The sequence below is a fragment of the Diabrotica undecimpunctata genome, chromosome 4 (assembly GCF_040954645.1).
Source record: "Diabrotica undecimpunctata isolate CICGRU chromosome 4, icDiaUnde3, whole genome shotgun sequence".
NCBI classification, from domain to species: Eukaryota; Metazoa; Arthropoda; class Insecta; order Coleoptera; family Chrysomelidae; genus Diabrotica; species Diabrotica undecimpunctata.
Window position 1 is genome coordinate 10,408,502 of NC_092806.1, and position 20,916 is coordinate 10,429,417.

The window sequence follows — 20,916 nt, forward strand, 5'->3', positions numbered from 1 at the left end:
CAACAGGCCTTCGACAGCATATTCAGACAACAATTATTAAAAGAAATGAAAAGGATGGGAATAGCAGCAAAGTTAATAAGATTGACTAAAATGACCATGAAGAGCTCATCAGCAAAAGTTAAAGCTCATCTTTAACAAAAGAGCAACAGAAGGAGATAAAACATTAATATAGAACATGGCTGAAGACAAGGAGAGTCTTGATATAAGATAATATTGTCGTCGTGTATACTTTAGTTCATGTATATATTAAGATGCTGACCACTAAGTCAAAGGTTCTAGAAACAAAATTCAGCTCTGCTATTAGGGATGGCATCCTCACCGTTCGAATTACTTAGCTACAGATTGGTAGTAACCCATGAGATTACGAGTATATGAGATGACTTAAATGATAGAATCGTAAACTTGCCCATTCCAAGCTAGTGGAAACAAATGGAAAACCACATTTCGCTACCTAGAACAACTTGAAAATCACGAACACATTTTGTAGAACTAAAGATATTGATAAATACAGATTGACTGCTCGAGAATAGAGATCGTTAATTGTAAATGAAAAACTATAAAACCACGCAGTGGATAGTCGAATATATCAGGAACAAGACATGTTCTGAACACTATTTAGTAATTGAAACAATTCGACTACCGAGTTGATGGAAAAAGGCAAATAATATACAATCACTCAGCCAAGAGGAGCTAGTTTAAAGTGTATTTGCTACAAGAAGAACCTGTAATATATCTTTACTAACGACGTTTTTCTAGGAGAACTCTTAGTGGAATTATGGTGGAACGTCGCACATCGGCAAGTAGGAGAACCAAGAAAGAGGTGGATAGACCAAGTGAGAACAGATGCTAAAGATATATTGAGGGTAGATACCTGGAGGAGAGCAATCAAGAAATGGGATGCTTGGAGGCGGATGATGGAGGAGGCCAGGGCCCAACTTGTGCGTTGTGCTGTAGCCGCGTAGCGCCATAGGATATATAGAAAAGCGTTTTTATGATCTTTTGTAATAATTTTGTGATTTCTTTACAAATAATTCTACACCTGCATACTTCAAGTAGATCATTGAGTATACATGATTTCAAAAATACAATTTTATTCTCACCTTCTTTGATCTTATATAATATCTTCGTGTGTATACTTAAGTGTTCATCCACTTTAATCCTTTTCCAAGACCCTTAATTCACTGTAATAACTTATCTCTAGATAAGGAACAGTTTATTTATATTACGTTTCTGTAGGCTCAAGGATTGTCATTATTGTTTGTGATTAATTCTATACAAATTTATTATTTTTAGTAATAAAAATTCAGTTGATACACTTGATAATGTTTCGGCCACAATCGTGAAAAGCCAATAAAACTTGTAAACTATTTTCCATTGTGTTGAGATAATTATACCAATGACTAATGCTGTTTGGCTTACATCTAGCTCGCTCTTGTTTAGTCTGCGTTTTAGCACGTTTTCATTAACTGTGAAACCGTATTTTGACCGGAAAAAAATGGTTTTTGGAAAGTGACTACATCTAATTTGCAATTGAAAAAATATGCATATTATGTAATAATTGTGACTTGTTTCTGTGGTAACTTTATGGATTTAGGTTTATAATACCGAAATTGTTGTTAGAGTAAGTAAATTCTTTTTTTTTTTTTTTTTCGTGATCTACTGCACAAATTTACTTTTTTGGTTGTCTTAATGGCTAGTACTTCTTCTTCTTCTTCTTCATCTAGCCATTCACGTCCACATCTGAACATAAGCCTCTTCAAGTCTTTCTTTCCTTTGTTTTTTATTGTACGCTACTTGTAGCCAATTTTTCCCGGCAGTCCTTTTCAGATCATCTGTCCATCTCATAGGAGGTCTGCCTCTGGGTCTTTTGTGTTGGTATGGTCTCCAGGTTAAAATTGATCTGTGCCATTTGTTTAGAAGTGTGTTTGAAGAAAAGAAAAAAGAAGAAGAGAAAAATAAAGAGAAAAATATCGTGGCTTCGTAATCCACGTGAATGGTTCGGGTGTAGTTCGATTGAACTTTTTAGGCGCGCTGCTAACAAAGTCGCAGTGGCCATGATGATTTCCAATCTCCGCTAGGAGTGGCACGAGAACAAGAAGAAGATTTGTTTAGATCGCTCCTAGCTACATGTCCAGCGTATTCCCATTTCAACTTTAATGATTTTTGCACGACATCGGTGACTTTGGTTTTCTGTCTTATCCATGTGTTTGTTTTCTTGTCCTTAAGTGATATACCTAGCATTGCTCTTTCCATCGTGTGTTGAGTGACTCTAAGTATATTCATATTCTTTTTTGTGATTGTCCATGTTTGTGCCGCATAAGTTAATATCGGAATAATGCATGCATCAAAAACTTTAGATCTAAGATGTAATTGAATTTGTTGATTTCTGAGTATATAGTTCAGTTTACCGAATGCTGCCCAAGCTAACTTTCTTCTTCTTTTTATTTCTTCAGTTTGAATTTCCCTATTTAGTGTTATTTTTTGTCCTAAGTATATATATTCTTCAACTTTTTCTATAACTTTATCGTTTATTATTGTCACGGTGTCTTCGGAGTGCATGACTTTTGTTTTGTTTAAATTCATTTTCAGTCCTATTTTAGAAGATTCGGTATGTAGTTCTAAAAGCATGGTTTGCATTTCTTGTAGGTCAGTAGCTATCAGGATTATGTCATCTGCAAATCGTAGATTACTGAGGTAGCGGCCATTGATGTTTATTCCCTTATATTACCAATTTAGGTTTTTAAAAACGTCCTCCAAAACTAAGGTGAACAGTTTGGGTGATAAAGTATCTCCTTGTTTGACTCCCCTGTTTAATGGTACAGGGTTCGTGTGTTCATTTTCATTTAGGTAGTATGTAGCTGTAGCTTGGTTCATAGTTTCTTTTATTAAGTTAATATATCTGCTGTCTATTCTACAATTTTGCATTGCGTTTATTACGGCCGTGTGTTCTATGGTATCGAAAGCTTTTTCGTAGTCTACAAATGCTAGGAAAACTGGAAACTTGTATTCGTTACATTTTTCTATTAATATTTTTGTGGTTAACAGGTGATCGGAAGTTGAATAGCCTTTTCTAAACCCTGCCTGTTCATATGGTTGGTATTCGTCTAATTTCCTTGTTAGTCGAGTAGTTATGACTTTGGTGAGTATTTTAAACAGGTGTGACAGTAGGCTGATGGGTCTGTAGTTTTCCAATTTTCGACTATCACCTTTCTTGTGTAATAAGATTACTTTAGAGTTGTTCCAGCTCTTAGGGACTTTGCCCTGATGTAAACAACTGTCCACAAGCTTAGTTACAATTAGTTCCTTACCTCCTTCTAATATCATATCTGTGGTAATATTATCTTCTCCTGCAGCTTTATTTCTCTTCATATTTTCCAATGCTGTAGTTACCTCTGAAATTGTTACTTTTGGTATTATTTCTGATCCAACATTTTTTATTAATTTCCGTGCTGTCTCATCTCATCATCTTGTTGATGTGTTCTGTAAAGTTCTGTGTAAAATTCTTCTATTCGTGTCAGTATTTTTTCTCTAGTTGTGATTTCATTTTCATCTTTTCTCATTAATGATATCATCTGACGTCGTCCTAGTGTCGGTCTGAGGCATTTCATACTCTTATTTTTTTCAATAGTTGTTGTTATTAATTTTTCGTTTTCTTTTCTTTTTTGTTGTCTGATTCCTTTTCTAATCTGCCTATTAAGTTCTCTATATTCGTCGGTTCCCCTTTTGTTAGATTTATTTAAGATCTTCCTTCTTTTTATTTGTTGTAATATTTCTTTGTCTAATTCATTGTATGTTGTTTTTGGTTTTTTCAGTTGCAGAAGGCTTTTATTCACTGTTTCGGTAATAAGGTTATTCAAATCATCAATATCATTGGAGTTTATCTGCTGCATGCTAACTTGATTTAATGCATGCGCTATCTTTTTATTAAATTCACTATTTTTGATTTCTTCAGATGTCCATTTGTATCTTTTTTCATGTATTCTTTTTTTTTTCTAGTTTTTTGTTAATTATTAGTTTTGTTCTTATTAGTCTATGATCGCTTCCTAGGTCAAACTGATTTAATACTGATACGTCTTCTACTAGGTTTCTATTCTTCGTTAAGATATAATCTATTTCATTCTTTGTCTTTTTATCGGGGCTCATCCATGTCCATTTTCTGCTTAGTTTTTTATTGAAAAAGGAGTTCATTGAGTACATGTTATGTTCATTCATGAAATTGGGAAGCATTTCTCCACTATCGTTTCTTTTCCCGTAGCCATAGTTATCAATTAAATGTTCGTAATCTTCTTCTTTTTTGCCCAATTTAGCATTAAAATCTCCTAATAGTATTTCGTAATTTGCTTTATTTGTATCTATAGCTGTTCTTATTTCATCATAAAATATTTCTACTTCTTCATCGTCGTGGCTTTTGGTCGGAGCGTATACTTGGATCACTTTCAGAGTGGTTCTTTTATTAATCCTGATGATGAGATATGCTACTCTGTCTGATATGGGCTTGAATTCTTCGATACACTGTGAGGCTTTGTTTTACCAAGAATCCCACTCCCGTGTATTCGCCACCTTTATGCATAAAATGTGTGCCATTTTTTAGTATTATATACTCATCACTTTTTCTTCTGGTCTCGCATATACCAAGGATATCCCATTTTATATCCTTTAGTTCACTTTCTATTTCTGGGAATCTATTGTCGTCCGTCAGTGTTCGAATATTGTAGGAGCATAGCCAAGCTAGTACTTAGCAATATTATATCTGGAGCATTTGCACCCAAATAAATAAATTGGCCAGTCGTTATTGTATCAAACCTGAAATCATTTTGCTCATCTTCCACCGTAACTTCAACGTTCATATTTTCTATAAGTTAGTCAGTCAAAAGCTAAATTGCTACTGAGGGCCAAAAACAGTGCAAGGCTTTGTATATGGTTGTTTATTTGGATCAAAGTATTTCTTTGTAATTCTTATCTAAACATATCTAGATATATATATATATATATATATATATATATATATATATATATATATATATATATGTATATATGTAATAAACTTTATACCCTGCTATCTTTTTCGCAAAAACATAAAAGATAAACGATTATTTCTGTGTATTTAACTTTTTGTCATTTAGATTGTTTTAATTTACACAAAAAAATTAAAATGCCAAGAGTTCGCGGTCTTTGGCAATTTCGTCATTTAAGCAACTTCGAGAACGCATTGTGGGCATGAAAGAAGCCGGTTTTGATTTACGGCAACTTTCACCAAGAGTTGAAGTTAATCTAACAACGGTATTAAGAGTTTGTAGGAGGTGGTCCAATGGTGAGACTTATCGACGTCGTGGAGGGTCTGGACCTCCTAGAATATTGCGAGGCTGTGAATTTGCGTCATTTTGGACCTCTTGCTCTCAGAAATATACGGGACAGTGTACATCAAGTAAGAGATGATTTAATTGAAGCTACAGGAAGGGTAGTCTCAAGAAGAAAAGTTAATCAAAGATTACTTGGAATGTTTGTGACTTTGTCACCTTTGATACTATAGCATAAGGCTCACGTTTAGAATGGTGCAGAACTCTGAAAAACTTGAATAGCCATTGGAATTTTGTCTGCTTCATTGATGAATCTAGGTTGTGTTTGGGTGGCGATGGACGTTTTCGAGGGGAGAGATGAAATATAGACTTGCTGTTAAACGTCATACAGCAAGACAACCACGCATTATGGTAAGGGGTTCAATGTTTGAGAAACAGATCACCTCTAGTCCTTATTAACGGCACTCTCACAGCTCGACGATATATTGGTGAAGTAATGCAACTGGTTTTACATCCCTACCTACAAACCATTCCAAATGCGATCTTTGAACAGGTTAACGTAGGAGCTCATATTGTCAGTGAAGCCATGGAGTTCATACAAGAATCTGGTATACAGACTTTGGAGTGGCCATTAAGATCAGCTGATTTATCACCCATCAAACATGTGTGGGATATGGTAGGTCGCAACCTAAATACATTGCCACATCTTCCAGCAAACTTAAAGGACCTGTGTGGCATGCTATAAGAAGAATCTGGATGAGTATTCCGCAATATGATATAGACCCAATGTCCCATAGAGTAACTGAAAAAAAGATCTATCGCACAGCGTATTGGTTAGTAGAAAAATTTAAAGATAAGTCCGTCTTTCCATACGGTGTTGTAAGCAGCAGTTAGATCAATGTAAGCTACCGTTTTTACCGTTTTTAAACGTCGTTAAAAGCCAGCTTCTATTTGTGTGGTAAGATTGAGGACTTGATATGTGCAGCTGCGATGGGGACGGCACCCAGCCTGTTCCATTAGTACGCTCTTGAGAATTACTGAGGTGAATCTGTTCACGAGTAGCCTCCCAAGTAGTTTGTAACATGAGCTCAACAGCGCAATCAGGCAGTAGCTGTTCACTACGTTTTTGAGTTTATTGGTTTAATTTAGGACAGTAAAATATTCATCATCATCATCCAGTTCTGTCGGTCTCGAGCTTCCTGCAGCCAATTCGCAGCAATTCTTTTGACGTTCGCATTCATTCTGGCTACATGACCCGCCCAGTTCAGTCATGGTATATTTGTAAAATATTAAAATTTTAGAATAAAAAATACTGTATTGATATTATTTTTCACACTAATATACATTTTTTTTTTAATTTAGGCTCGCTCGGACTCGATGGCGAGCGTGTACTCAGGAGCAGGAGAGGGCAGGTACGGAACTGTTGCGGTAAAGGGACAAGTAGAGTTTGGACTACAATATAACTACAAAGCAGGAGCGTTGGAGATCCAAATTAAACAGTGTAAAGATCTAGCACCTGTCGATGTGAAAAGAAATAGGTCGGATCCTTACGTTAAAGTGAGTATTTATCTATTTTTTATGTTCTATGAGTAAAGCTCATGATAGTTGTAATTTTTGTTGAACTCAAGAAGCTTTAAAAGTTTAAAATTACAATTTTTTAAGACTTACTGTCTCTCCAAAACGTTTAAATGTCACAGTAAAATTGTATATAAACAAATTAGAACGACGCTTAACTATTTGAACAACAAAATATTTGAAACAAAGGTTAAGGACGAGAAAGCGTTAGTCTATATAAATATTATTGTCATAGTTGCCAAGTTGGAAATATTTTAGCAAGTATGTAAACACACAGCATTTAAAGGTCAAGCGTCTTTTTGAGGTAGACACTGTTATAGATAGGGTAAATGTGTATAAGAGTACGCACTTAATATTAAAAGTGCGACAGTTTTTTATTTTTACGAAAATGGACTATTTATCATTCCTCACATTGTTAATCAACCATTTAAAAAGATGTTTTAGAATAGTTTTAAACCATGTTTGTATTCAAATAAGAAATATTTAATTTTGTTTACGAAGCTGCTTATGCGTACTCTTATACACAAATTTGCATAGGAGTACGCATCTATATGTTTAAGAGTACGCACATTACTGAAGTAGACAAAAATATTAAGACATTCCAAAAATCAAACTTTATTTCTAAAATAAACGCAACACAAGTACATAAAAAAAGAAATATGAAAAGTATGTTTTAGAATTCATTTTTATTTCATCTTTAAATCCATTGCTACTTCTCACAGTTAAAACACATGAAGTCTCCTGTTACGTAAGTCAAACAAGATTCGTGCCACCAATTCTTGCATTGAAAACACATGATCCAGTCTTCAACAGAATTTGAATATAATTCATTACATCCTGGGCACGTTACATCCGGATCATTTTCTTTATTCCCTTTTTGAACTTTGCGCAATGATTTACTACAACTAGGCACTAATTTTCTTTTTATTCGTTCCGTCTTCTTTTTTTGTTCTACTTCTTTGGTTTTTTCCAAATTCTCAAGTTCTTTTGTATATGGGCTACTGGAAAGTATTTCGGACTTTTGAGATTTTGTTTTGCGTCAATTAGGCTTTTCTTTAATTTTAGGTAATAGCCGCTAATACTGACATATTTAAGCTATTAGTGCTAGCTTGTGATGGTATTAATACATCATCTTCGCATTCGATATCAAGATTAGCCACATCGAGAGGCGGTGTAACGTGAAAAGAGATTCATCATCTTCATTCTCAGGCTGCTTTGAAGGAGATATTACTTCAGATGGTATTGGAAGCTGAAGTCTACTATTTTCTTCTTCTACACGGACTCTATTTGAATTATTATCTACTACCGCGCTTACTGGATTGTCCAAAGGTACGTCGGTAACATAGGAGGGGGCAAAATCTATGTCATGAAACTGATCAGGGTTAAACGGATATATTTCCGATGCTTTAAAAGAATTTTCGGCCTTCTGAATATTTGCTACAGAACCATAAGCAGTACTAAATAATCTAGCAACTTGAAATTGTGTTATTACTTTACCTGGATTACTTACCATCCACTTGTCACATTCCCTACTGTAGGTTTTTTTAAAGGACCAAAAAAACCAATATCTAGTGGCTGTAGTTTATGGCTTGAATGAGAGGTAGATATAAAAGATCAATGTGATTCTCTCGGCAATATTTTATAGCTTGCAGATCACGATGAGAGCTGTGATTGTCGAGAATTAAAAGAACTTTGTTTTCAGCACTGGGTTTGGCAAACTTATTAAAATGGATTAACCACTTACAAAAAAGATCCGTGTTGATATATCCAGATTTAGAAATTAATTTCAGAATTTCACGTGGTGCATTTAAAAACAGCTCTTCCTTCATTATTTTTCTGGGGAATATGAGTGCTGGAGGAATATAGTTACCTGTGGAGTTTATGCAACATACAGCCGATAGAAGTTGTCCACGATCTGCACTAGCTACCTTCCCTACAAATTTCTTTGTCTTGCTCGCTAATGTCTTGGGTAACTTATTAGGCACGGTTGGTAAACCCGATTCATCCATGTTATATATTATATATCAATATATGTTATATATTAAACTTGGAGAGTATTGCCTTAGTTCATAAAGATTTTTAAGGTTATCGTTTGTTACTTCACTTTTATTAAAACCCATAATTCGGGCCATCGAACATTTTTCTGGCTGTCGAAGCGCAATTTTATTCCGCTGACAAAAACCTTTTACCCATGACCCACCAGCCATTTGTAGATTTCTATTAAAACGGTGAGAAAGATTATTAGATTCAGCAAATTTATACGCTCCTATTTGCAATTTTTTTTTGTAATTCCCTAAAACATCTGATCTAATTCTCGTATATGTTGTGCTAATTCGGCTTCTAGGTCGCTTAGAATATCGCTTTGAAATCGTCCCAATGATTTTGGTACATTTCCACACTTTAATCTTTTTCTTAATGTGGCATCGTTTATTCTCATATCATTCGCTACACTTCTTTTACTACATCCTGCTTCTAATTTTTGCTGTATTTCTCGTTTTCTAAGTTTTCTAAGTTTTCTTCAGTAAAAATTAAGTTTCTATCGGTTTTTCGCTTGTACCGACTCATTATGAATTTAAAATCTGAAAATAAAAAGAAAACTTAAAACAAATACAAAATTGTTTAAGAGTACCCAAGCTTTGCACGAAACTGAAAAAGGTATTCTACTAAATGGTTACCGGCTAAACAATATCAGATATGCAGATGACACCATAGTATTTGCGGACAACTTAGAAGACCTACAAGTTCTTATGAACAAAATCACGTATTACAGTCAACAATATGGACTCAATATAAACGTTAAGAAGACAAAGCTTATAATAATTGGCAAGAAAAGAATAACAGAAGTTAAATGTGTCGATAGCAATTAAAGTAAATTGTATACCCAAGCTTAATCAAGCCATTCAGAGCGATGCTGGGAATATTTATATTCCACTATGCATCAACAATTTACCCATATAAATTACCATCATTCTTGTACTCATTGCGTCGAGTAAGGACGATAAATATACGAAGACGGTTGCGTTTCGATTTAATTCAAGTCTCTTACCACTCCCTAACACGTGTTTCTGGGTCTACCCGTCATCAGAGAGAGTTTGTAAGAAGACTCAAACTAAATCAAAACGCACCGACTGCGTTTCGGTAGAGCTCTAGTGAGCATACTTTGGTAATTGTTTTTCCATAATTGCCAGAGTAGTCGGTGCGTTTTGATTTAGTTTGAGTCTTCTTACAAACTCTCTCTGATGATGGGTAGACCCAGAAACACGTGTTAGGGAGTGGTAAGAGACTTGAATTAAATCGAAACGCAACCGTCTTCGTATAGAATAACAGACGGTCAACTCTACGTCAACCAATCCCCTGTAGAAAGAGTGACGCACTACAACTACCTCGGCACCATAATAAATGAAGAATGGACCAACAACCAGGAGATTAGAGCACGCATCGGAAAAGCTAGATCCACCTTCAATCGAATGGGGGCCTTCTTCAAGTGTCACAACCTCTCTCTTATAACAAACGTAAGAATGCTGCGATGCTACGTCTTCTCTGTCCTTTTTTATGGTGTTGAATCGTGGACCTTGAACGAAGATATGTGCAGAAAACTGGAAGCATTTGAGATGTGGCTATCTCGGAGAATGCTTAAGATCCCGTGGACTGACCGAGTCACAAATGAGGAGGTCCTCAGAAGAATAAATAAGAACCGAGAGGTACTGACCACCATCAAATCTCGAAAGTTACAGTTCTTCGGACATATTAGCGAAATGACTCCAGATATGCTCTCCTTCAAGATATCCTGCAAGGAGAAATAGTTGGAAAATGAGGTCCAGGAAGAAGAAGAACATTTTGGTTAAAGAACCTCAAAATCTTGTTCAATACAACATCTGTACAGCTTTTCCGCGCTGCTGCAGATAAGATGAAGATTGCCATGATGTAACGGATAGGCACATCAAGAAGAAGAAGACCCAACTAAGAGTTCGCATTGCGTTAATGTTATACATCGGTAACTGCGTACTCTTATACATGTACTTATGCATTTTGTGATTTTAAAGCGTTTATTACAAAAACAAATAGATTTACGGCCCATTTTTTTTTAAAGTAATCACTATTTCATATAAATGCAGTCTAACATTATTTTATACAAAACTGATGGTTTGCCTCTCAATTGACTAAATTGTGAACACACAAAATTATAAATCTGAACGGCAACTATTTGCAGCTACCATATTGACAAAACTAGGACGATAATGCAGATTTCTGTTTATGACCGTGCAGTAGGAATGTATTTAGAATGCCTTAAAGTAAAAATTACTTTAATAGATGGCGATATATTATATTAAAAATAATAGGTGCGTACTCTTATACACATGCGTTCTCTTATACACACTTACCCTATAGTTCATTTTAGCGTTATTTTTTTACTCTGTTCATTTTTATCTTCTCATCGCACTTTTTTATTTTAAGTCTGTTTAACGCTTTATCGAGCGCTTAAAATTTATTTTTTGATAAAAAAAATACTCCGGAAATCGTTTTCAAAAAAGAATATTTAAGACTTGTGTGAAAGGAAGGATAACCTTGTGCGGTTATATTAAATTTTTAGAAACTTTACGTGCTTCATATAAGATCAAAATATTCCAATATTTCTCGTGTTATTACAACTGTCATTAACAGATTTTTAACCAGATGAAAATGAAAATATTTGTGAACTCCTTCTAATTTAAGCTATAATTTCACGAACGATGCAAGGGACTATATTACAACGAGTTTCTTTATCGCATTGCGGTAAGCCATTTCCACAATTTGATTTCTATCTTGATGTTGCAAAGCTAATTACGAATGGCTGCAAAAGTCATTTCTGCCTTTAGAGCATGAACGGTATCAGTGCATTAAACAATTTCTGTTATAATTAATACAAAGTACTAATTCCACGATATTTGCATAATTATACAATATGTTTCTGTTGTTTATCGTTAATAATTTGTAAATACGATTTTAGAATTCGCTCCCTTACAAACAAATATTATTTGGTAAATTTACCGTATTAGATGTTTTTTTCTCGTCTTCTTCGCTTGAATTCTTCTGCGTTTTTCGTCGTATTTTTTATTTTGATGTTTGTTTCACATATCCATTTCTTGTATAAAACTATGTGAAACCTTTAACAAGATCAGAGAAAAACCTCTAATAGAAAATAAAGAGAAGAAGAAAAGTTGGATGAATGACAATATACTGTGCAACTTATGGAAGATAGAAGAAAATCAAAGAATAACAAAAGAATGTACAAAATATTCAGAGGCAAATAAGAACCGAAATACGAAAGGCCAAAAAAATTGGTGAAAAACACAGTGTGAAGAGATAGATTTATTGGATTTATTTACTTTTTATTTATCGTATGGCAATTACAACACATTTAGAACAAAATTACAAACACTAGTAATAATATGGGTATATGACAAACTTTAGATAGTTACAAACAAACATCAAGTGTATTTATATAATCAATTGACTCTGAAGTTGCAAACAGGAAGTCTTCAGGGCTACCATTGTAGGATCTTGAGGGACACTCTTCAATAATGTGGTCGATGGTTTGGTTCTCCCCACAGTCATATTGAGGAGACGGGTTCTTTCCCCATTTATGTGGCATGTATGCATATCTGCCATGTCTGGTTCGGATCCTATTTAGAGTGGACCATGTTTTGCGTGGAAGATCAAAACCTGGTGGCGTGTGGGTAATGCAGGGCATGTTATTTTTTCATGCGTTCCATTCTTGGGACCATGCATTCGTGATGTTGAACTCCTCATGTATCATTCTTGCCGTTTTCATTGGTGGTTTTCTAGAACGGAGACGGGTATTTCGTGCATCCTCGGTATCTTGGTGGATCGGCAGGTTTATATTGTTCATGATATTTTTGTATTCACGTGTAAGTGCGTTAAATCGTCGTAAATGTGGAGGTGGGATGTGACTTAATAATGGAAGCCATTGGGTGGGAGTTGATTTAATTTAGAGTTATATATATATATATATATATATATATATATATATATATATATATATATATATATATATATACATAGGGAGAGTTATTGGAATAAAAACACGATACATTTAATATGCATAAAAAGGGAAAACAAGCAGCTGGTCTTACAAAATCCAACACAGCTAACTAACTGCAAGATCAATATAAAGCTCATCAATCAACTCATAAAGCTATTTAACACCGACAGTACTGAACGACTAACAAAAATATTCAATGATATATTTAAATGGAGTAATACCAAGATCATGGCTGATGTCAACGTTTATTGCTCTACCAAAGAAAACAAAATCCATATCCTGCAATGATTTCCAACCATCAGCTCAATGAGTCACATTTTAGAGTTATTTCTAAAAATTATACATCAATCGATATATAGACTGTGCGACGAAAAAATCAGCCGTACACAGTTTAGTTTTCGGAACGCAGTGGATACGAGAGAGGCTCTATAGCATACAAGTGCTATTTCAACGATGTAGAGATGCGTGTGAATTGCGATATTTATGCGTGCTTCATTGATTACCATAAAGCATTTGATACAGTAAAACACGACAAGCTGATGGAGATATTAAGAAATATTGGAATAAACAGCTGTGATCTAGGAATTATTAGCAATCTTTACTGGAATCAAACATCGTCTATCCGCACAGAGGCAGGAGAATCCGATGATATCAAAATCAAATGTGGAGTCCGACAGGGATGTATACTACCACCCTATACTATCACCACAAAAGAAGGAAAACGTTCCTGTCTACACTCATTGCTCTTTTTTTTTTGTTGATTTGAGCAGTTTTAACTGTATTTTATTTATAATTTAAAATTGACAACCGTTCCTGTTTTCTTTAACCTAGTTTTGTACTTCTTTCATGATTAAACGCCTTGATAGTTCCCTAAGCCAAAAGCAACTGTTATCCTATCATCTATTTAATCAGATTCTTGTGTTAGATATTAGGTCCCTTATATGATTAATATTATCCGAATTAAGGTATCTTCCACGCGTTGCAAAAACCAAAAAATTCTAAAAACATTCATTCTTTCAATCTCTCTTAGTCGCGGACTAATGGCGGTGATGTGCATCACCCCGCCTCATTGACCGGTTGACTTGGGAATCGCAATATCGCTACAAACGAGCCCAACTTCCCTTTATAAATATGGACGATTTTTAATTCAGAATTTAATGCGAGAGGATCCTAAATGAGAGACTCGTAGAATTCCTAGACGCACATCTTCTCATCCCCCCTTACAATTTTAATTCAGAGCTGAATATACACGCACAAAATGCATTGATTGAAGCAGCAACCTTCATATCATAAGCCCTCAATGAAACAAATAGATACGCCATAGGCATCTTCCTCGATGTTCACAAGGCCTTCGATCAGGTTTGGCACAGTTCGTAAAAATAATCCATTCTAATCGGACAGTCCGTCTCAAAGTCGCTAACACGCTATCAACACCATTCACTTCACAAGCTGGAGTCACCCAGGGTTCATTTTAGCACCACATAGCCATAGCATACACAGTCTACAACAGTAAAATCTCCCACCCGTTGACTAGATCAGAGTCAAAATTATTATTTGCTGACGATACTGCACTTCTCTCTGCAGCAGCATACAATGGAACACTAAAACATGAATCTGTGTATGATAGAGCACAGGACCAGTTACACAGAAGCGAACACCACATGCTGACGATACTGCACTTCTCTCTGCAGCAGCATACAATGAAACACTAAAACATGAATCTGTGTATGATAGAGCACAGGACCAGTTACACAGAATTTTGTCAGGTGGTGCAACAAATGGAGAGTCATATTCAATACCTCCAAAACTCAATTAATTTTATTCAAATCCCCTCACAGCCGCGATGCTGGGAGGTTTCAGATAGTTCTCCTAGGAAAAAACCTTGATTGCAGAAACTCGGTGTCCTACTTGGCAGTTCGTTTTAGCAGGACTCTCATTTGGGACATTGACATCAAAGACACCCTAGACAGGATAAGAAAAAGAGCTGAACTTCTGCGCGTATTGTCTGGAAAACTCGGAAATACCTCTAATAAAACTCAGAAAATACATGAAACGTGTAGATTATCCGTCAGCACAATTAACCAAATTGCGAATATAACATCAATAAAGGACAAAGTCTGATCTCAAAGCAAAATATACACCCTCCAAAAGCTGGCTTCAACAACAGAGCTAAGCAAATTCTAAGGACTCCCTGTCAGCGTCGAGGGTACATATTTACCAGGCTCCCCCTAACAAAAGTTCCGTTCCCTCCAGCCAAGCTTCTACACTTTGCTGGTAACGAACTTTTTGATCAGTACTACGACATCTTTGAAGCAACTTCCCTCAAATATCGCAGATATACTAACTGCTCGCCAAAAACGCTAATCCAGAGCTGTTCCTAGTATGACTGGTAACACGGGCAGTCCTTCACAGGTTCGCACATAGAGTCGCCTACAGTGTGAGAACGTTCCGGCTCGGGCTTTGTCCCACCGTCCGGTACATTGAAAACTCTGATACTGATTTTTGCGGTTTCGACAAAATTGGGTTTTATTTTAAATGTAACAAATGTATTTTTCAAGACTGTCTCTAAACAAAGCCCAAATCCGTCAATAGATGGATTGATATCAGAGGATCCTTCACTTAAGACGGCCGAAGAGCTCTGCACACCATGTGAGGCAAAAACCGAGAAACCGGTCCTTCTTGTCGACGAGATCACTTCGAACGTCATGGTAGTTGCCAATTCTTGCATTCATCTCTCAAAATTTGTATTGCAGTATTTTTTGTTATTATGTCTACTGCTTAGCCCTTTTTTATCTATGCTTCATAGTAATTATATGTGTATATGTTGTAAATACACAAGGAGGTGTTGCACACAAACCATTGTTGTCCTTTGTTTTTCTTTTATTGCGCATTGCACATTTGAGATGCGGCTTTATAGAAGAATGCTGAGAATATCATGGACAGCAAGGATCACGAACAAGGAAGTTCTAGAAAAAATGAAGAAGGAACCAGAGATTGTGTTTACGATCAAACGCATAAAATTGCAATATCTGGGACACGTTATGAGAAATCAGCACCGTTACTCCCTGCTGCAGTCTATATTGCAAGGTAAAGTCAAAGGTAAGCGAGGACCCGGTAGAAGGAGAATATCATGGCTGCGGAATTTATGGTTTAAGAAAACCTCAACGGAGCTGTTTCGAGCCGCAGGCGCAGCGAGCAAGGTCATGATTGCCAATATGATTTCCAACATCCGAAACGGATAGGAACCAGAAGAAGAAGAAGAATCTCTATTATATGTAACTTTGCTATCTCTTGGTCCCTTGGTTCCATGTTTTAGGTCGCTATTCTCAAATTGTTTATTTTCTGTTCGGTTTTTACTACTAATCTTTTTTGCTTGTTCTCGCTTGTACATCAGCTTATTATTCTTCCTAATTCGAGAGAGTTTGTGTTTCTGTGAGCAAAGGTTTCTTCTCTTTGCAGGTTGCTGACCTTACCTAGAATTCCCTCATCATTTATCCTCGCTTGTGATAGGATATATCATCGGAAGTGACTTCTGAGCTACTCGATTCACCCAGTTGAAGTTACGAAAGAAGGTTAATATATATCATTCAGCTTACACATCATAAAGGCCTAAGGCTTCCTTGGAGATTTTTCAATATTTCTTTTTGTCGAAACCCATTCCAATCCCATATTTCCTTTTGGATCTTCATCTGCGTTTTTCTAGCTATTAGATGATAGAAAAAATAACTGATGTCATCTATTATATAACAAAAGTCAGAGCACTTGTGTTGCACACAACTCACTTGTCACAACATTTTTGCTTTTTAGTTATTTGTTTCCTGTCCTGCTATTTGTAATAGGTTCTTTAACATTCTAACATTGTTGGTTTGGCTTCATCTTTTTCGTCATTTACTCATATAACAGCTCAATAAGAAATTTTTCCCATATGAAGGTGCCAAACCAGACATAATCAGCTTCACTCAGCAGTATTCCTTCGCTCGATCTCATATTCGTAGTGTTTTTCGTTCTTTGTTTCAGAACTTTTCTTCGATATCTTTGAATATCTTGGATTTTTCTTTAATTGCACTGTCTCTTCATCGCTCTGAATTTCTTCCTAGACTCTCTTCTATTTTCTCCCTAGTTCTGTTTGTTGGCTGCATGAACATGTCCAGTATATTGTTCTCCAGACAGATTGGAGATATGTTTGCAGAGGTATAAATGTTCTAAATAACACATTGTTATGTTAAGTGGGGATTTTTATTTAAGAATAATGTAATTAATTTGATTATAATCATTATTTAATTTTTTAGGTGTATCTCTTACCTGACAAATCGAAAAGCGGCAAGCGAAAGACGAAAGTAAAAAAACACACGCTAAATCCAGTATTCGACGAATGTCTTAAGTTCCACATTTCTTTAAACGGTTTAGAATCAAGAACTTTGTGGTTAACAGTATGGCATTCGGATATGTTCGGAAGGAACGATTTCCTCGGGGAGGTCATGATGACTTTAGAGAATAAAGTTTTCGATGATCCTACGCCCAAGTGGTATAACCTTCAAGAAAGGGTGAGTAAAATATATATACATATTAAATTCTTCTTCTTTAAATATGTTTTCTCTTCAATTCAAAATCGTATCTAATGGATGAAAGACCTATTTGCATCAGGTATCTGTATTAACTTGAATGTTAAAGCTTAATCCACAATTTGTTTTAGACTGAACCTTTCGAAGACGTTTCTTCATACAAAGGTGATATTATAGTGTGCTTGAAGTTCATCCCTCCAGATATGACTGTTCAAAAGAAAGGAAAGCGATCTAGAGGAGCTCTTCACGTGTTGGTCAAGGAAGCCAAATCACTGACTGCCGTCAAAGCGAATGGAACCTCTGATCCATTTTGTAAAAGGTTAGTATAACATTTCACTTATCAATTTGCACATCTCATGCGTTAGCTTGTTGTATTTGGTTTGTCATTTTTTACCAAATATGTCATATTTCACGTGTAACATGTCACTTGTCAAATTCCACTTGTCATATTTGATTTGTCGTGTTTCACCAAATATAACGAAGGTCGATTTTTTCAGTTACCTTCTCCCTGACAAAGGTCGGAGTTCCAAACAAAAAACTCCTGTTGCGAAGCGAACCACTAATCCAGTATGGAATTATACCTTTATATACGACGATGTAACGTTGCAAGAATTAGCTGAAAGATGTCTAGAGTTAACCGTTTGGGATCACGATCGACTTGCAAGCAATGAGTTCCTGGGAGGTGTCAGGTTCTGTTTAGGAACAGGTAAGATCAACGAAGATTTTTGAAAGGTTTTATTTTAGATCTAATTCTGGCTTTTATTCCGTCTGTGTTAAAAAATATGTGTAGTTCTTAAGTCCAAAACATTATGTACTTATTTCAATATAATCTTCGTAGATTCCTGATCAGTACAGATTATATAACTTGAAAGATTTCCATCCAGTTTTTAGATGATGTAAATAATTAAACATGTTGCCTTAGTCAAAGAAACATCTACACATATCCATTCATATTTCTTCATCTTATTTCTTCTATTAAGAGCCTTCCAAGGTCACAAAAAACAAACAAACAATATGTTATTGTTTATAATTTATTTTATACTTCTAGATTTATCCTTTAAATTAATTAATATCTGGATATAGAAATCAAAGGGAACATTTGGCTCTAGTTTATATTGTTTTCTGATAAAACTTTAGCATTATGCCGAAAGTTTTCAGTAAGTTCGGTGCCGCGAAGGCTAAAACTTGGTCGTTTCGTTTGTATAATTAATTTAAGCGGCATTTATTGTAAATTTAGAAAACTGGAAATAACCGACGGGAAACTTTTTCATATTGTACAGATAAAACTGTTGGTAAAGTTCTAACTTGGGGTGTGGTGCTAAAAACAATTAGTTGTCTTAATTTTTAAATTATGTATTATATAATGGTATTATAAAAGGCGTCCAGGAGTGAATTAATAATGAAACCTTGTTCGTGGTTTATAGGCCGTAGTATAGATGGCGTTTCTGGTATTCTCTGATAGTCGGTTAAAATAAATAATATTATTGTTCCAATAAATCATATTCGTTACGCAGACGATACCACAATTCAAAACATTGAATACATTTAAGCAATTTTGAACAAAATTAACAAATCTGGTGAGTTGGCTTGGTATTAATATTGCCAAGACAAAATTAATGGCGATTAGTAGACAACACACAATACGCCACTCAGAGTGGTGGGAGTTATAATTGAACGCATCACTAATTTACTTGGCCTCGAGCTACATTAAATAAGCTTTTTTCATTCTTGGTGTTTAATTTGCGTTTTTATAAATATTTTTACTATATTTTAGGCAAACACTACGGTAAACCCGTCGACTGGATGGACGCTTCGGGCAGAGAGCTTTCCCTGTGGAAAAACATGTTGGAAAAGCCCAATTTCTGGGTCGAAGGTTCACTCTCTTTAAGATCATCGCTGGAATCCCGCGGTTCATAACGTTTTCTTTCCATTTTATCATTAAAAATAACTATGTGCGAAGTCGTATACAGAATGTTACTATAATAACCGATATTTTTTGAATGTTTGTTGATACGGTAGTGATTTGTACATGAGTTCATAAAATGTATAATCATTTTACGCTGTAAGTAAATTTTTATTACTAGTTATTTAATGTATACCTTTTTAGGTAAATGTAACTCTAACAAATTATATTTTCTTATCATAATAAATGTTTTCTATGTTAAATACGACTTTTTTATTTTTACTTGAAGAAACAATTGAAGTAAAAACGATAAAGTTTCAAATATATTAAATAAAAATTTCCCATCAAATTTTTTGTTCTCTTTAAGTAAATCCTTCTATTTTTCTTCTTGTCACACATCCTCCTAATATAAAATTTAAATGCAGTTGGACTAATAAGAGCAATAATAAGTCCACATATGAAAGAGGGAATTAACCAGGAAAGAGGACTGAAATTGATGGGACAAGGAGTAATGACATGAGAAACAAGTGCCTGAACAACATAAAGGTATGACTGCACGGCAGAAAAACTTCAAGATCCTCTTACTATTATTATAACTTTCAGGTTGAAATAAAAACCAATAATGGGTAAAACACTAACTTTATTTACATTGAAGAAAATAACATAAAAACAAAAATGGGTGTGCAGTCCAGTGGGACTGCCGGTGGAAGTTACACTTCTATACACGCATTCGCCGTTACAAATTTATTTGTGAGTCAATCTGCACAATCATTACATATGTAATTCTATAGGTACCTAATACATAGCAGAAACAGAAACAGAATTAATAACAACTTACTAACAATGAAGGATTGAATCAATATTTTGATGAAAATGTATATTTTTATTTTCATATATGTATGAAAGGAGTTGAATGCAAAATTTTTTTACACATACTCTGCAGTGAAATTCATTGTTTATTTTGTTATTAATATAATAATACAATACAAATTAAACTGCAAAATTCATAAGTATTTAAAAATGACAATAATATACATAAAAAATACACTACAATACAACGCAACATAATTCCATAATATTATAATACAATACAAATTAAAATGCAATATCCATGAGTATTTAAAAATGACAATAATGTAATAATATTAATAAAAAAGTCCTCCCCGACTGGGAATCGAACCCCGGTCTCCCGCGTGACAGGCGGGGATACTGACTACTACACTACCGAGGACATGACACAAATGTAGTTCAAAATTGACAGTTCTGAATCATACAGTGATTTATTGAGATTATTATTTTGAAATACAAAAGAATAATATAATTATGAACATTTAATAAATAATACAAAATTTATACTGGAACCAATCAGCCACAATAAGAACGAATTTTGGAGGTGAACCAACGGAAATGATCCAGATTCTACGAGGCGTTAGACAAAGTTGTATACTTTCACCTATATTATTTAATCTATATTCAGAGGAAATATTTAGTGAAGCCTTGGAAAAATGCGAACATGGAATACTTCTAAATGGAGAA

At 34.9% G+C, this 20,916-nt stretch overlaps 1 protein-coding gene across 5 annotated transcripts in view; it reads left to right on the plus strand.

Annotated features, from left to right (window-relative positions):
• Positions 1–19,643, plus strand: part of btsz (bitesize) — a 513,708-nt gene extending 494,065 nt beyond the window's left edge. For all 5 annotated transcript variants that reach the window (XM_072528865.1, XM_072528866.1, XM_072528867.1 and 2 more), the window contains 5 exons: positions 6,660–6,854; positions 17,205–17,459; positions 17,609–17,796; positions 17,975–18,183; positions 19,252–19,643. In XM_072528865.1, the coding sequence (XP_072384966.1) occupies positions 6,660–6,854; positions 17,205–17,459; positions 17,609–17,796; positions 17,975–18,183; positions 19,252–19,394 (990 nt within the window). In that variant the 3' untranslated portion in view covers positions 19,395–19,643. The remainder of the gene's footprint in view (positions 1–6,659; positions 6,855–17,204; positions 17,460–17,608; positions 17,797–17,974; positions 18,184–19,251) is intronic.
• The last annotated feature ends 1,273 nt before the right edge of the window (positions 19,644–20,916 follow it).